General features: G+C 43.8%; 1 protein-coding gene across 1 annotated transcript; it reads right to left on the reverse strand.

Annotated features, from left to right (window-relative positions):
• Positions 1–615: 615 nt before the first annotated feature.
• Positions 616–6,934, reverse strand: LOC136487384 (peroxisome biogenesis protein 12-like). Its single transcript, XM_066484545.1, has 10 exons — positions 6,558–6,934; positions 5,267–5,372; positions 4,551–4,699; positions 2,486–2,738; positions 2,054–2,163; positions 1,823–1,897; positions 1,642–1,728; positions 1,223–1,309; positions 911–1,048; positions 616–829 (listed from the first exon to the last, which is right to left on the reverse strand). Exons 1-10 carry the CDS (start codon positions 6,663–6,665, stop codon positions 758–760), a joined length of 1,185 nt encoding a protein of 394 aa, XP_066340642.1. The 5' UTR covers positions 6,666–6,934; the 3' UTR covers positions 616–757.
• Between the last annotated feature and the right edge of the window lie 5,407 nt (positions 6,935–12,341).

Consider the following 12,341-nt stretch of genomic DNA (forward strand, 5'->3'; position numbering starts at 1 on the left):
TACCAAAAATAAAAAAAGTCAAGCGCACCAGTACTGCTGCAGACCTGCTGTTACCGTAGCAAACCGCCGCTGAAAACCGCTCAAAAGTAAAATAGATGGTTTTGGAAAGTTCAAGGGGTAAAACAGACAGTTTCATAGTTGGGGGGTGAAGTAGACAAGTATGAAAGGTAGAGGTTAAGTAGACTTTTTCCAATTATAATTTTACCGAAGCACCAAAGTTCAAGAGAACACAGAGTTGACGAACAATGTAAACAAAACTCATGCTAGGAGCATTACAGTCTAAGTACGACGCCAGAAAAATACAACACATATACTCTGGCAGGTTACTCCAAACAGCCGATACGTCGCCAAAAACAGGACCATTCCAAAAGTACAGACTTTTTTTTTACAATGAAATGAAGACTAATTATAACCTTTACATGACCGCAAATTGTCATGCAGGTATATAATTACCTCCCAGTGGGTAACTGGTTAGTCACCTCATCAAAATGGATCTGCTAGTATCACCTAACAACAGATTATACACCCTATTCTAAGACTGTCAAGCTCAAACTTCAGCTTTGTTTTTGCCGTGCAATTTCCAATGGACGAAAAATAAAAGTACAAAGGAAAACGAGAAGAAAGTGTCATCCATGCATTTGCTTCAGTATGAAAAGGGTACATTGAGGCCGAGTTTCTTGTGATGTATGTTTCTTGTAATGTAACAAAACGATGTCCGTGCTCTTTAGAAAACAGGAAGTTTTGGGGTCTTTCATGGCTACAAATCGTGGAAGAGACGCCTGATTTGCTCAACACTGGCAGGCATTAGTGTGACAGGGCACCTTTTATGCTGGAGCACAAGACAATGTCACATATGATGGTGATGGAGAGAAAATTTGGCTTTGACATACTAGATCTGTAGAACACCCACCTGAGAGACGGATTTGAATATGCAGCTGTAGCAAAAAACAAAACCAGAAACAGAAAGAACAGAGGGGTTAGCGCGCTTCTGGCAGCACAGGGGGCAGAGCGTCCTGTCAGGTGGCAAGGGAATCCCGTCTTTGGCAACCTAATAAAAATGGCACAGATCCACATAAGATTATGATCATGAACTAAAGATTTCATGTTTTATAATTTAACACCAAATGTGGGGACTTAAACATAAAACAGAATCACAGCTTTATTCTGTGACAAACGAATGGTTGTAGCTCCTTGCTGGCATGAGTATAATCAAGAGATGTACCTTCGGAGTTGGAGGAGGAGGGGGTGGCGGATATACAGTTGGAGCTGACATTCTTTCTTCAGCGGATTGATACCACCACTCCATCATCTAGATAAGGTTACCAGAAAGAGAACACTGAGTACAGTTGAGTAGTTGAATCGTGGTTCACATTACATGACATCTACCACAGGGATAGAGCTAATAGTTCATCTATATGGCGAAAGTTTTGCAAATATCATCGAGTGAGGACTTTCATTTCTTAGTTATGCAAAATTCAAAGAGTTAAGAGGATGCCTTCTAGAATAATTTATCACATTTCAAATCAAGTATTCAATAACTGTTAACCATCCAAACTCAGAAGTCTACTTGTAAGAAGATATAGAGTGAGGGAAACGTTAAAAGATCCTAGATTCTCTCTGATAGTAAGTTGTAGAACAGACCTTGAAAAAGAAGACTGCAGCAATTAAACCGGTTTGTGCATAATCTAGAGTTGTGTACACACAACTAAGGAACACTCGTTGCACAGCCTGCAGACGCCATACAAAAAAGTTCTTGTCATGAGTTAGGACTCAAGAATTCATAATTGAAACAAGCTACTGAACACTGACAGTCCTCTCCTACCTTGAACCATGGAGGACCACGAAGTCTCTCAAGTTCACGATTTCTAATCCTTGATATCCTAGAAGATGATTCCATCTAGTTATTCAGAGGAAGCAAAAAAAGACACATCAGGCACTGAATCGTATAAAAGAACACATTGGTAAAATAATGTAATAATAAGATTCTAAATATATGTCTACATCTACATAAACAATAACAAATATACCAGTAAGAATAAATTAGGGAGTATACCAGCTCTTGTCCAGTAGCACGACAAACATGAAGCCCAAGCACATGCAGTGCTGGACTATAAAATCCAGTAGCATCCAACAGATACAAGAGCTGGTATGCAAATGAGAGACCTGCAAACAATATAGGGCGTCATAGGTGAAACTTATACTACCCACTAACCACCCAATGAAACAAATTAAGCTGGCAGTGCAAAATTCTTTTGATTTTACATGAAACGCAAATGAAATTGAATTATAGTGAACAAACAGACCAAAAACACCATCACTGGACACTAAAATGATAAAGAGTCAAGAAAGGATAATACAAAGATAACAAGAAAATTAGAATTGACTGTGATTTTTTTACTGGTGCTTAATAACATCAACTCCCTGAAGTCAATAAAGACAGAGTCAACTCCCTGAAGCAAATAAAGTCAGGAAGTAGCAGACAAACCTTCATTAGTTGCATGAATCCATGGATAGCAAACACCTATAAGTGAGACAAAATTCTTTTTAAAACGTGTCAAATTTGACACCTCTCCAGTAGTAGGTTCAGTATGTGCTTGAGAAGTCTGCTCCTGATCTAATACAAAGCCAGCTTCATCAAATCTAACATCATCCTGACCCCAAAGGGTTGCCTGCAACCTGGCTTCCCTTTCTTTGTTATATATAGACTGCAACTTTGACTTAAAATATGGCAAAACAACCTGCAATAGTATTGGCAGGAGTTAAGCGTAAAGAGAAGAAATATTCTGTCTCCCAACAAGATCATTATATAACAAAAATTGGTACATATTTGCTTATATAAATACACATAGTTGTCTAATTATCTTAGACATGACTAAAGTTATAGATGGCTGCATTTTGAGAATGGCACAATGCAAAAAACATGGAGTACTGAAATCAGAAATGAACAGTTCCATACAAAAAGATTAAAACAACAAGATATACTTTAAATTTGCGATTCATAAGGTAAATTTTACTAAAGTGCATCCCCAATACATTTCCCCAAAGAAAGGGGTACACTAAGGAGTACGTTAGAATATGTCGGTAAGCAGCCATAAACCAACTGTTTTATAGTACAATGTACCGTATTAGAAATTAGAATATTATATGTCGTTATACAGCAACTTGTTACCACAAGAAGCAATTGCAGCACATATATCACTACCAAATGCCAACAAACTAACAAAATTGAAGATTAATGAAATCAGTAATACAGTAACAGTATCAGAGCAACTAAGCAAAAGGCCTTTGTAATTTTCACTCCAGAACAGGTGACCTCAACTCAGAAAGTTGATCAGCGCTTCTGGGGGCATGAAGCAAGCGGATCATTCTAATCCAAATCTACCTACAGGGCATTCTTTTGTGGCTCTATTAAATTCGAGCATGACGGCGTTTGTGGAAATCTTGGGCCCCGGACAAATGCAAAATATTTTTGTCACTTACTATTTGAAACAAATGTTCGACAGCAGATCGATTGGCACATAGAGGGCTTCCTCATCCTGAGCAATGTGTGATGTGCGATCATGATGAGGAGAATGTCCAGCACATCTTAACTACTTGTGTCTTCTCTCGGTAGTTTCGGCACACTCCACTAGCACCTGTTGGTTTTGGGCGTGTTACACCCAGATGATCGGAACCAAGCTTTGCTGGAGAAGCAAGTCGTCGCATTAACAACGCTAAGGAAGGGATTTAATAGCGCTGTGATTTTGGGGACCTAGACCTTATGGAATCATAGGAACAAATATGTTTTTGATAGCGTCTCCCCCTCCCTACAGACAACACATAAATTCTTCATGGAGGAGTTGAGACTTTGGGGTCTTGCTGGAGCCAAAAAGCTCCAATAACAGGATCTAGGTCGTTATGAGGGCTAGTTGTAAAGTCTTTGTCGGCTTGTTATCCTAATTTACTTGGGATATCTTTTTGTTTTCAGTATTACAATCCCTCTGATCTCCTGGTGGAGTTAAGAGTGGTTGTTTGTAAGGGTCATTAAGGGACCTTTTTGCTTCTTGTCTTTAATATAAGATACACAGCTCTCCTATGTGTTCAAGAAAAGCAAATCACACTGTCAAACAAGTCAGCTTGTTTCTTTCTTTACAGTGAGTGGTGCTGTTAGTCTTGTACTAGTGGCCTAACCGCCTAAGGGAGTTGGCTTTGCCTCTCCTTTGTTTTTTTCTTTTTTTCTCTACTTAATGAAATGGCACACAGTTCTCATGCATAGTTCGAGAAAAAAAAAGTCAGCTTGACCTTAACGAGCAACTCAAGGTGCATACTGGAAAAGAAATATCTTATGAGTCAAGAGTAACAAACATGCAGTAAGCAGACAAGTCACAGCACTAAAATCTAGTTCATATGCTATTGGCAGTAACAGAATTTGGCGATTATTTTATCAATTCATTCTTTTATACCACTAGCTAACTGGCAAGAGCATAAGTATGTTTCCCCCAGGAAAGGAAAAACAAAACAAAACAAAGAAGACAGAAAACTACAGTAGAAAGAAGCTGAGGGCATCCTACCAAAAAAACAACCGAAAGGATTTTCTGGCGCTTCCTTAGTGCAGAATCATAGACTTTGTCACTGGATTCTGTACCAGGACCTTTTCTCTTCACTGAAATCTTAACAGGCCTCCTCCTGAGACCATATAATGACTCTGAAAAGGAACCGTCTGGAAGGAAAAAATCAGGACAGCTAAAATTACACAATTAAAATTAGGGATCCATGTGCTTAGTCAAGCTTGTCTATTTGACAAGTTGCATGGGTAACAATTCACATACATAAGAAGATTAAAGTAAGACCTAAGTTAACATAGCACTTCTAGGCTGTTTGATTCAGTGTTTGGTTTGCACAATAAGTTCGTTCAAGAAGGGGATCATTTCATTCCACTAACCAAACAGACTTGTATAGTTAGATAGTACTATTCCAATAACCTAATATATATGTAGGAGAGGAGAGTATGAGACAGATAAGGATATATGATGAAAGCATAAACGTAAAGAATGACGATTGACCCTATTGAAATATCACTATATTGATGCATGGAATTTCTTTTCTCAGTCACATTCAAGAAAGATTCATTTCTTAGTAATCTGTATCCAAGGGGGCTTGCTAAAGAAAAAGTAAGAAGAAAACTCAAGTTGTATGCATTGTTCCATTGCTTTCCTGCATGCCCAGTTATGTTACAAGTGTCCTAAACATGTCAAACTTTTTAATGCTGAAAGAGTCAATAACGAACCTGTTGTCCGTAGACTATGGGACTCAAGGACACCCATTAACAAAGCAAAGAATTCGTCTTCATAATCTAAAACTTTGTGTAGTAATGGTCTTCTTAGCGCAAAAACCTGCAAATAGAAGAAGTTGACCATAATCGGACATACATGGATGTTTGACAATAATAAATTTGGAGAAGAGAGAACATGATCTGGTCACAAAACTATGCTGCTTTAGCCAAAACTACAATAGCACTTGTAAATTTCTGAGAAAAAAGGCAACCCCTCCCCCCACCTCCTTTCAAAAACGACCATTAAAGTTTCTGGATGCTGCTGCACTGATATTTGTGCAATCAACAATAAAAAAGATTAACTAGATGGTGTAGAAAAGTTCCTTCATATAAACTGAAACAACTGGATAATTCTTTATAGCTATAGCAAAAGGGCATCAGTTGGTTTAGCACTTCATAGACTGAGACGTGGCTATCAGTTGGTTTAGCACTTAGCAGGCAGCACGAAGGAAATGTAATAGCATGCGCAGCAAAGAAACAAAAGTATATTAACTTGAGACTTCAGATGTACAAACAAAGGATGCAATCAAATCATTATTACATCATTACATCAAGAACCCTGAAATCACGCTCCAACATGTTTTGCACAAGGTGTTATCCCAGAATTAGGGATGCGGATTGGTGGCCCTAAGGGTATCCACATATTCACCACCCTCTTTAGTTCAACAAATCGTACATGGTTTCCAAAATGAGCCCTCTGGGAAATTAGTACAATTTGCACAACTAAAGAGACATGGAGGATGCCCTTAGGGTCACCAATTCACATCCCTACAGAAGTTCATACCTAATATACCGCTGCACATAAAGTACCATAGAATGTCAGTTGAACATATATTCACTTTCTGCCATAGAATGAAAGGAGTAGATTTCAAGATCTATGTGGGTTTTTTTCTTGCTACTACATGTTGAACATCAAAATGTCAGTGAATGTTGACGATCCCATATCACTACTAGTCCACTCTGGGTCTCAAAAGGTAGCTAAACAGAGATATTCAGCACTTGACGGCTCAGTTTTGCATTTCGAACCGCTAATAAAACAGTCAAACCAGAAACAGTGCTTGAGCTATTTAATCGTCCTCAAGCTAGAGCGTTTCAATGCGTCGCCCCGAAGCTGCACCATCCTACGAGCCATACCAGAGGGGACACGCACGATTAAACACTCCCCGAACCAGGCACACAACCTCAGCGATTCGATCGATCCAATCGGAGACGAGCAAGAGCAAGGGGAGGAGGCGGGCGGGTTTACCCCGAGCGAGTAGGTGAGGGCGGCGCGGAGGCTGGCGGGCAGCTGCTGCGCGGCGGACATCTCGAAGAAGGTGGGCCGCGCGCCCTGCCCTCCCACCTGGAACAGCATGGCGCCCCCCGCCTCCGTCGTCGCGGGAGGTGGCTAGGGTTGGGCCCGGAGGCGGAGCCCAGAGCTTGGCTGGCCGCGCTCGCTGGAGCTGCGCTGGCACCCGGCAGCGTGGGCGCTGCAGCTGCCGCGGACGGGGTGTTGTTATCTGTTGGGAACAGTCAGTTTGGGTGTTGGTTCGCGCGTCCACGGCGGTGAGGGGAACTAGGCAAGCAAAGGCAAGGAGAGGCGGGGCGCAGAAGGGGAGGCGTGCTGACCGGAGATGGGCGATGGGTGTGGGAGGGAGACGATACATCAGACGACAGACAACTAGATGCAAGAGGAACGGCAACACACACGCGCGACGGACAGAACGGGCCCTCGCGCGTGAGGAGGCCTGCCTGCGGCCTGCTTACATGTGGCTCGGTCCGCAAAGTGTGGGCTGTATGCCTGCATGGCCCGAAAGTCTCCTAGCCCGATCAGTTTTTGGCTCGGTTTTCATCATCAAGCGCCAAGGCATATAAAAACGATGATCCACAAAAAATATATACAATTTTCTCAAAAAACAAAAAATATATAAAAAGGGATTGTTTTAATACCAACTCCATCTGTTTCAAATTATTATTAACTTTATTATCTTTTTTCATTTTTTAATTTTGACTATTCTGTAAAAAATATTTTTATATATAATTTGATGTTGTATATGTTAATAATTTTTTAAAAAATAAATTTGGTTAAGAAGAAAGATGGACTGTGCGAACCTATTTTTGATTGATGAAATGCACTCCTTTGTTTAGAAAAAAAAGGAAAGTGAGAATGGAGAGGACTCTGTGCGATGAAGGACATGAGCAAAGCATACAATAGAGTAGAGTGGGTGTTTCTGGAAAAGATTATAACTTAGTTAGGCTTTGATTAGAGATGGATAAAGTTGAGTATTGCTTGTGTGGCCTCTATTTGATATAATGTTCGCTTTAATTCTATGGAGACAGAAGTTTTCCACTACTACACAAATTCTTTTACGCAGCGTTTGGTAAAGTGTCTCGGAGGTGGGCAGGCATTTCAACCGCCTCGGTTAATGCCTGGATTAACCGAGGTGGGCATTTTTTATTAACCGAGGCGGGCCTTATAAGTGTCCCGCCTGAGAAAATAGGGGCCCGCCTCGGTTAATAAGGCCGAATTCATTTGAAGCCCATCTCAGCCCGGAAACTACTCACGCTATATAATGTGAAAGCTAGGGTTTGGGCCATCTCTCTCATTCACTCCCTCAGCACCGCAGCCGCCCGACCCTCTCTCTCCGCCCGACCATCTCTCTCTCGTGCGCGACCCTCCCCCGTGCGCCGCTCCTCCCTCCTCGTGTGTCGCCCCTCTCTCTCTCCCATGGCACGGCGACACTACTCCCTCCCCATGGCGTGGTGGCACCCCTCCCTCCCCAAGGCGCGGCGGCACCCCTCCCTCCCTATGGCGCGATGGCGCCCCTCCCTCCCGCGCTCCTCCCTCTCCTCGATGGCGACCGGCGGTGGACTAGAAGTGGCGACGACGGTGGCGCGGTGGAGCAGGCGGCCGCGACGACGGTGGAGTCCGGCAAGATCCATCATCTCCACCACCTCCAGGTCCAGATCCGGCCTTAGGGCGCGCGGATCCGGAGAACTCGCCGGCGGGTCCGCTTCCGACGGCAAATCAAGGATGGGCGAGGCGGCGACACTCCTCGTCTTCCGGCGTCGGGGAGGGAGGAGCCGGCGGCGGTGCTCCTCGTCATGCCGGTGGGGAAGCCGGATCTGGCTCGACGATGGAGGACGCACCCCGGCGGTGGATCCAGTGAGCGGCGGCAGCGCGTGGATGGGCTCGGCGGGCCTATCCATGGGTTTTTGTTTTTTTGTTTTTTTATTTGATTAACCGAAGCAGGCATCTAACCGCCTTAGAAAAGGCCTCATTTACCGTGACGTTTGCACCGAGACGGTTGTCCGCCTCGGTTAATCGTTTTTGCCCGCCTCGGTAAAGTTTTGTGTAGTAGTGTTCTCGCCAACAAAGGGTCTGAGGCAGGGTGATCTGTCTTTGTATCTATTTTAGTTGCCTATTTTTAGTATCCTGGGGATTCGCACCACGCTTGAGCCGTCGGAGGAGCCACACCACCCCTCACTGTGCGATGGATTTCCTGGGACATGTGGCTTCCATCGAGTGGGCCTGCATGGAGACGCAATTTTTTCCCCGGAGGGATGGCCTTACCCTTGCACTGAAGGCATACAGCAACATGTACATACACATTCCAAAACTATATATCTCTATGTTACGCATAACACGTGCTTAAAAGGAAGATGTTGTCCAGTCATCATGCGTAGGATCAAGACAGGAGCGGATAATGTTCATTTCATCTACCCACTAGAACCAATTTCTACGTCCTGCAAAGTGTCGTCCTATCCACTATCCAGAAACCAAAACAATGCAAAGAAATAAAGGGGGCGCACTAGTGTTAAAGCAAAAAAATCTTCAGCTGAGAGGAGGAAGCTGATACTTTGCATGTGATCTGAGTCATTACCTGATCGGATGGTCAACTGATAGATGACACAAAGTGCTCGGTCGTTGGTGGTGGCACTATATATGTGGGGAATGGGGATCAAGTTGTACAATCATCCGAGTCATCATAGAACAAGGATGACCTGCCCATTTTGGAAGGCTTCGCCCTGCGTTAGATACTTAGGTTTCACTAATGGCACTCCCTTTTGATCGCCTTAACATCAGTGGCGATTTGATTAAAAAAGTTTTTTTGTGCCTTTTTACATATATGTGTTATAGGTGTCGATCAAGTGTTCTAGTAACGACCACTCGATTTTCTTGACCATTGGATCTATAATAAATGGCTTGACCAAATATCTCTCTTTTAGCTCCTTCTACCACTGTTCCCTCATCTACTTGTGAGCAACCATGATGTTCAACACTGCCCGTAGCGGGTGGCACCGCATCCAGTTCATCGCCCTGTCATCTTGCCTGTCACCGTCATCGGTCAGTATACCACCCCATACAATTCTTCCTCTAATATAATGACAAAGATGATATGAAGACTTTCTAAAGCCAAAACCACGAACTCCAAACCCTATATAGCTAAACCCTTGCCAGAGATCTTGACCACTCACCTGAGATGTGGAAGCAAAATGTGTAAATCAGATGACGGGACTTCATCACTGGTATAATTGGGTGCTCCGCAAATCAGATGTTGGAGGCATATAAAATGTTTGTTTTTATTATTTTTCTAAGTTTTTTATTTTGAGTCAACATAAAAAATTTCCCACGTGTCATGTCTATTCTACATCTTCACTTTAAAAAATTATAGAGTTAAATACAACAGTGGTCCATAAACTTATCTTTATGTGGTACTTATTATATCCACATGTCATCCATGCAGCAATTGAAACATGCCAATTACCGTACCACCATATGTATTGGACCTTCATCCTTAAAATCGTGGTCACAACTAGAGAGCATCCGCCAACTATCACCCAAAGCTATACAGAGAAAGCAATGGATGAGAGAAGAGAAACACGATTTAGATGACATGTGGATTCCATAGGTCAGTGTCATCAACATCATCACGCCACGTCAACTGCCAGTCTGCCACGTGTTCACACGGGCAACATATAGAACCGTGGTGTACCTTGGACAAGTTTAGTGACCCAGAAATATCTTTTCAGAGTTCATAAACCTAAATGATATAGAGTGAGAAATTTATGGGCTAATGGTATATTAAATCAAAGTTATAAACCTAGGAGTACCTAGGTGGATATTTTAACAAAGAAAAAATATACACCCAAAATTTTATGAAGGGCTTGAACATATAAGGTCGAACCTTCATCCATAACCTCGACTGCTGAGAGGTGAAGGATGCAAATAATGGCCGCAGTTTGTCTGTGCTGGATCTCAGGATCAATCACGTCAAACACATGCGATTTGGTTTTTGAGTTTCGCGTTTAGTTTCTTGTGAGTGTTCCATCATCTAAAAGGTTTATTTTTTTTCACGAACATGCGCTGGGACGTAAGTTTTTCATTATGAGGGAAGGAGTTTTGTTACAATTGCAAAGCGCGCTCTAGCTAATTCTTAGCGGTGCAATTAAGGGGCAGACCAAGAACCCCCGGAAGCGCAGATCACAGAACATAAGCAATTATACAACACTGAATTTTGCGACTAAGCGCCTTGCAGCACTAAACCGAAGCTACTGCCAGCAATGCAGCTAGGCACCTGTGGCTGCCGGCCATCTACCTTTAGTATTCCAGTTTTTCTTATCTAAAAAATCTACAAGTAGCTAGATATAGTTTTGGCAGATGTTCCTCTTCATACATAGCTCTTCGGCTCGCGAGCGTGTTGGAGAAAAAAAAAGCTCAGGTAGATGAACAGTTGGATACGGGTGTGGCACATGCGTATGCCTGAACACAGAAGAGAAGATCTCAGGATCAGATTAATTATACAGAAACCATTTATATTCCAAGCTTCAAATAGCTCCACAATAAAGCATCATTTTGCTGATCGATGGCAGATTTAGTCTTACTTACATATATACTACTACTCCTGAATCCTGACTACAGAGAAGAAGCTAAGGGAGTAGTGATCCTATACAATGAGTCAACGACTGCACGAGCTAACAATAGTCACCGGAAATTAGTAACAACCATAAGTACAGAAGTGGCAAGAGGGAAATGTTGCAGTTGGAGCTAGGCACAGCTACAAGCGGTGGTGTCCGGAGGGGGAGGCAATGCCGTCGTCGAAGTTCTGGGAGTAGCTATGCAGGTCATACCCGAACCTCACCGCGCTTCGCCTCTCCTCCAAGCGACAGCAACTGCTTCACCGCCGCAGCCGACCGCCGACCGCCGCTCCTGGCGTGGACCCTCCCGCCCCGGCCGCTGCCGCCGGTGTACAGGACTAGCAGAGACGCCGCCATGATCCCTCACTCGGTTGTCACAAGTCACAGACACTCTTGCCGTCTTGCGACTAACTATGTGCTCTCTTTGCCCCGAGCTGGAGGAGTATCTGTGTTCTGCAGCTGTAGCTTCTGAAGATGTTGTGCAAAACGAAACCTCCCATGCCGCAGCTTTTATAAGCTGAGATGGTGGGAGTATCCTGACACGCGTCGATCGACGACTGCACCCGGACCCACCAGCACGCCCTCACGTACATGGTGACGAGGTATCCACTAAGGCGATCATCCGAAAGGTCCAAGCAAAATCCAGCTTCATGTATGCATCTTTTTGAAGCCGCCGTCGTGTAGTCCAAAGAAAGAGAAACCGTCTACCACCAACAGCGCCAGCTAGGATGAGAGGTTGGCCATGGCAACTGGGACACTGCACCACACGGCGCCACGGCGGCGCCTACTCATAATTATGGTCACAACTAGCAGATATCCGCCAACTGTCACCGAAAGCTGTACAAAGAAAGCAATGGACGAGAGAAGAGCAACACGATCTTGATGACATGTGGATTCCATAGGTCAATGTCATCAACATCATCCCGGCAGGCCGAAGGTGCGGGCAGAGCGCGACGCGGCGGCGCGAGGAGAGGCGATGGCGGCGCGTGGAGAGAGATTGAGGGCGATGGGAGGGAGGGGAGGGAGAGAATAACCGCAGGTGAAGGGACACGGCCGAGTAAATGAGACAGTGAAGTGGTGCGGCGCGGTCAAAATGGACGACACGACGGTCAAAAATCCAGATCTGCGTCGG

The sequence above is a fragment of the Miscanthus floridulus genome, chromosome 1 (genome assembly GCF_019320115.1).
Source record: "Miscanthus floridulus cultivar M001 chromosome 1, ASM1932011v1, whole genome shotgun sequence".
In the NCBI taxonomy this organism is placed as follows: domain Eukaryota; kingdom Viridiplantae; phylum Streptophyta; class Magnoliopsida; order Poales; family Poaceae; genus Miscanthus; species Miscanthus floridulus.

Coding starts and splice junctions, on each gene's coding strand:
- LOC136487384 (XM_066484545.1), bottom strand. CDS start 6,665: ATGCTGTTCCAGGTGGGAGGGCAGGGCGCGCGGCCCACCTTCTTCGAG. Junction 5,373..6,557: donor CCCTCACCTACTCGCTCGGG/GTAAACCCGCCC, acceptor TTCTATTTGCAG/GTTTTTGCGCTAAGAAGACC. Junction 2,164..2,485: donor GATTCATGCAACTAATGAAG/GTTTGTCTGCTA, acceptor TATTGTTTGCAG/GTCTCTCATTTGCATACCAG.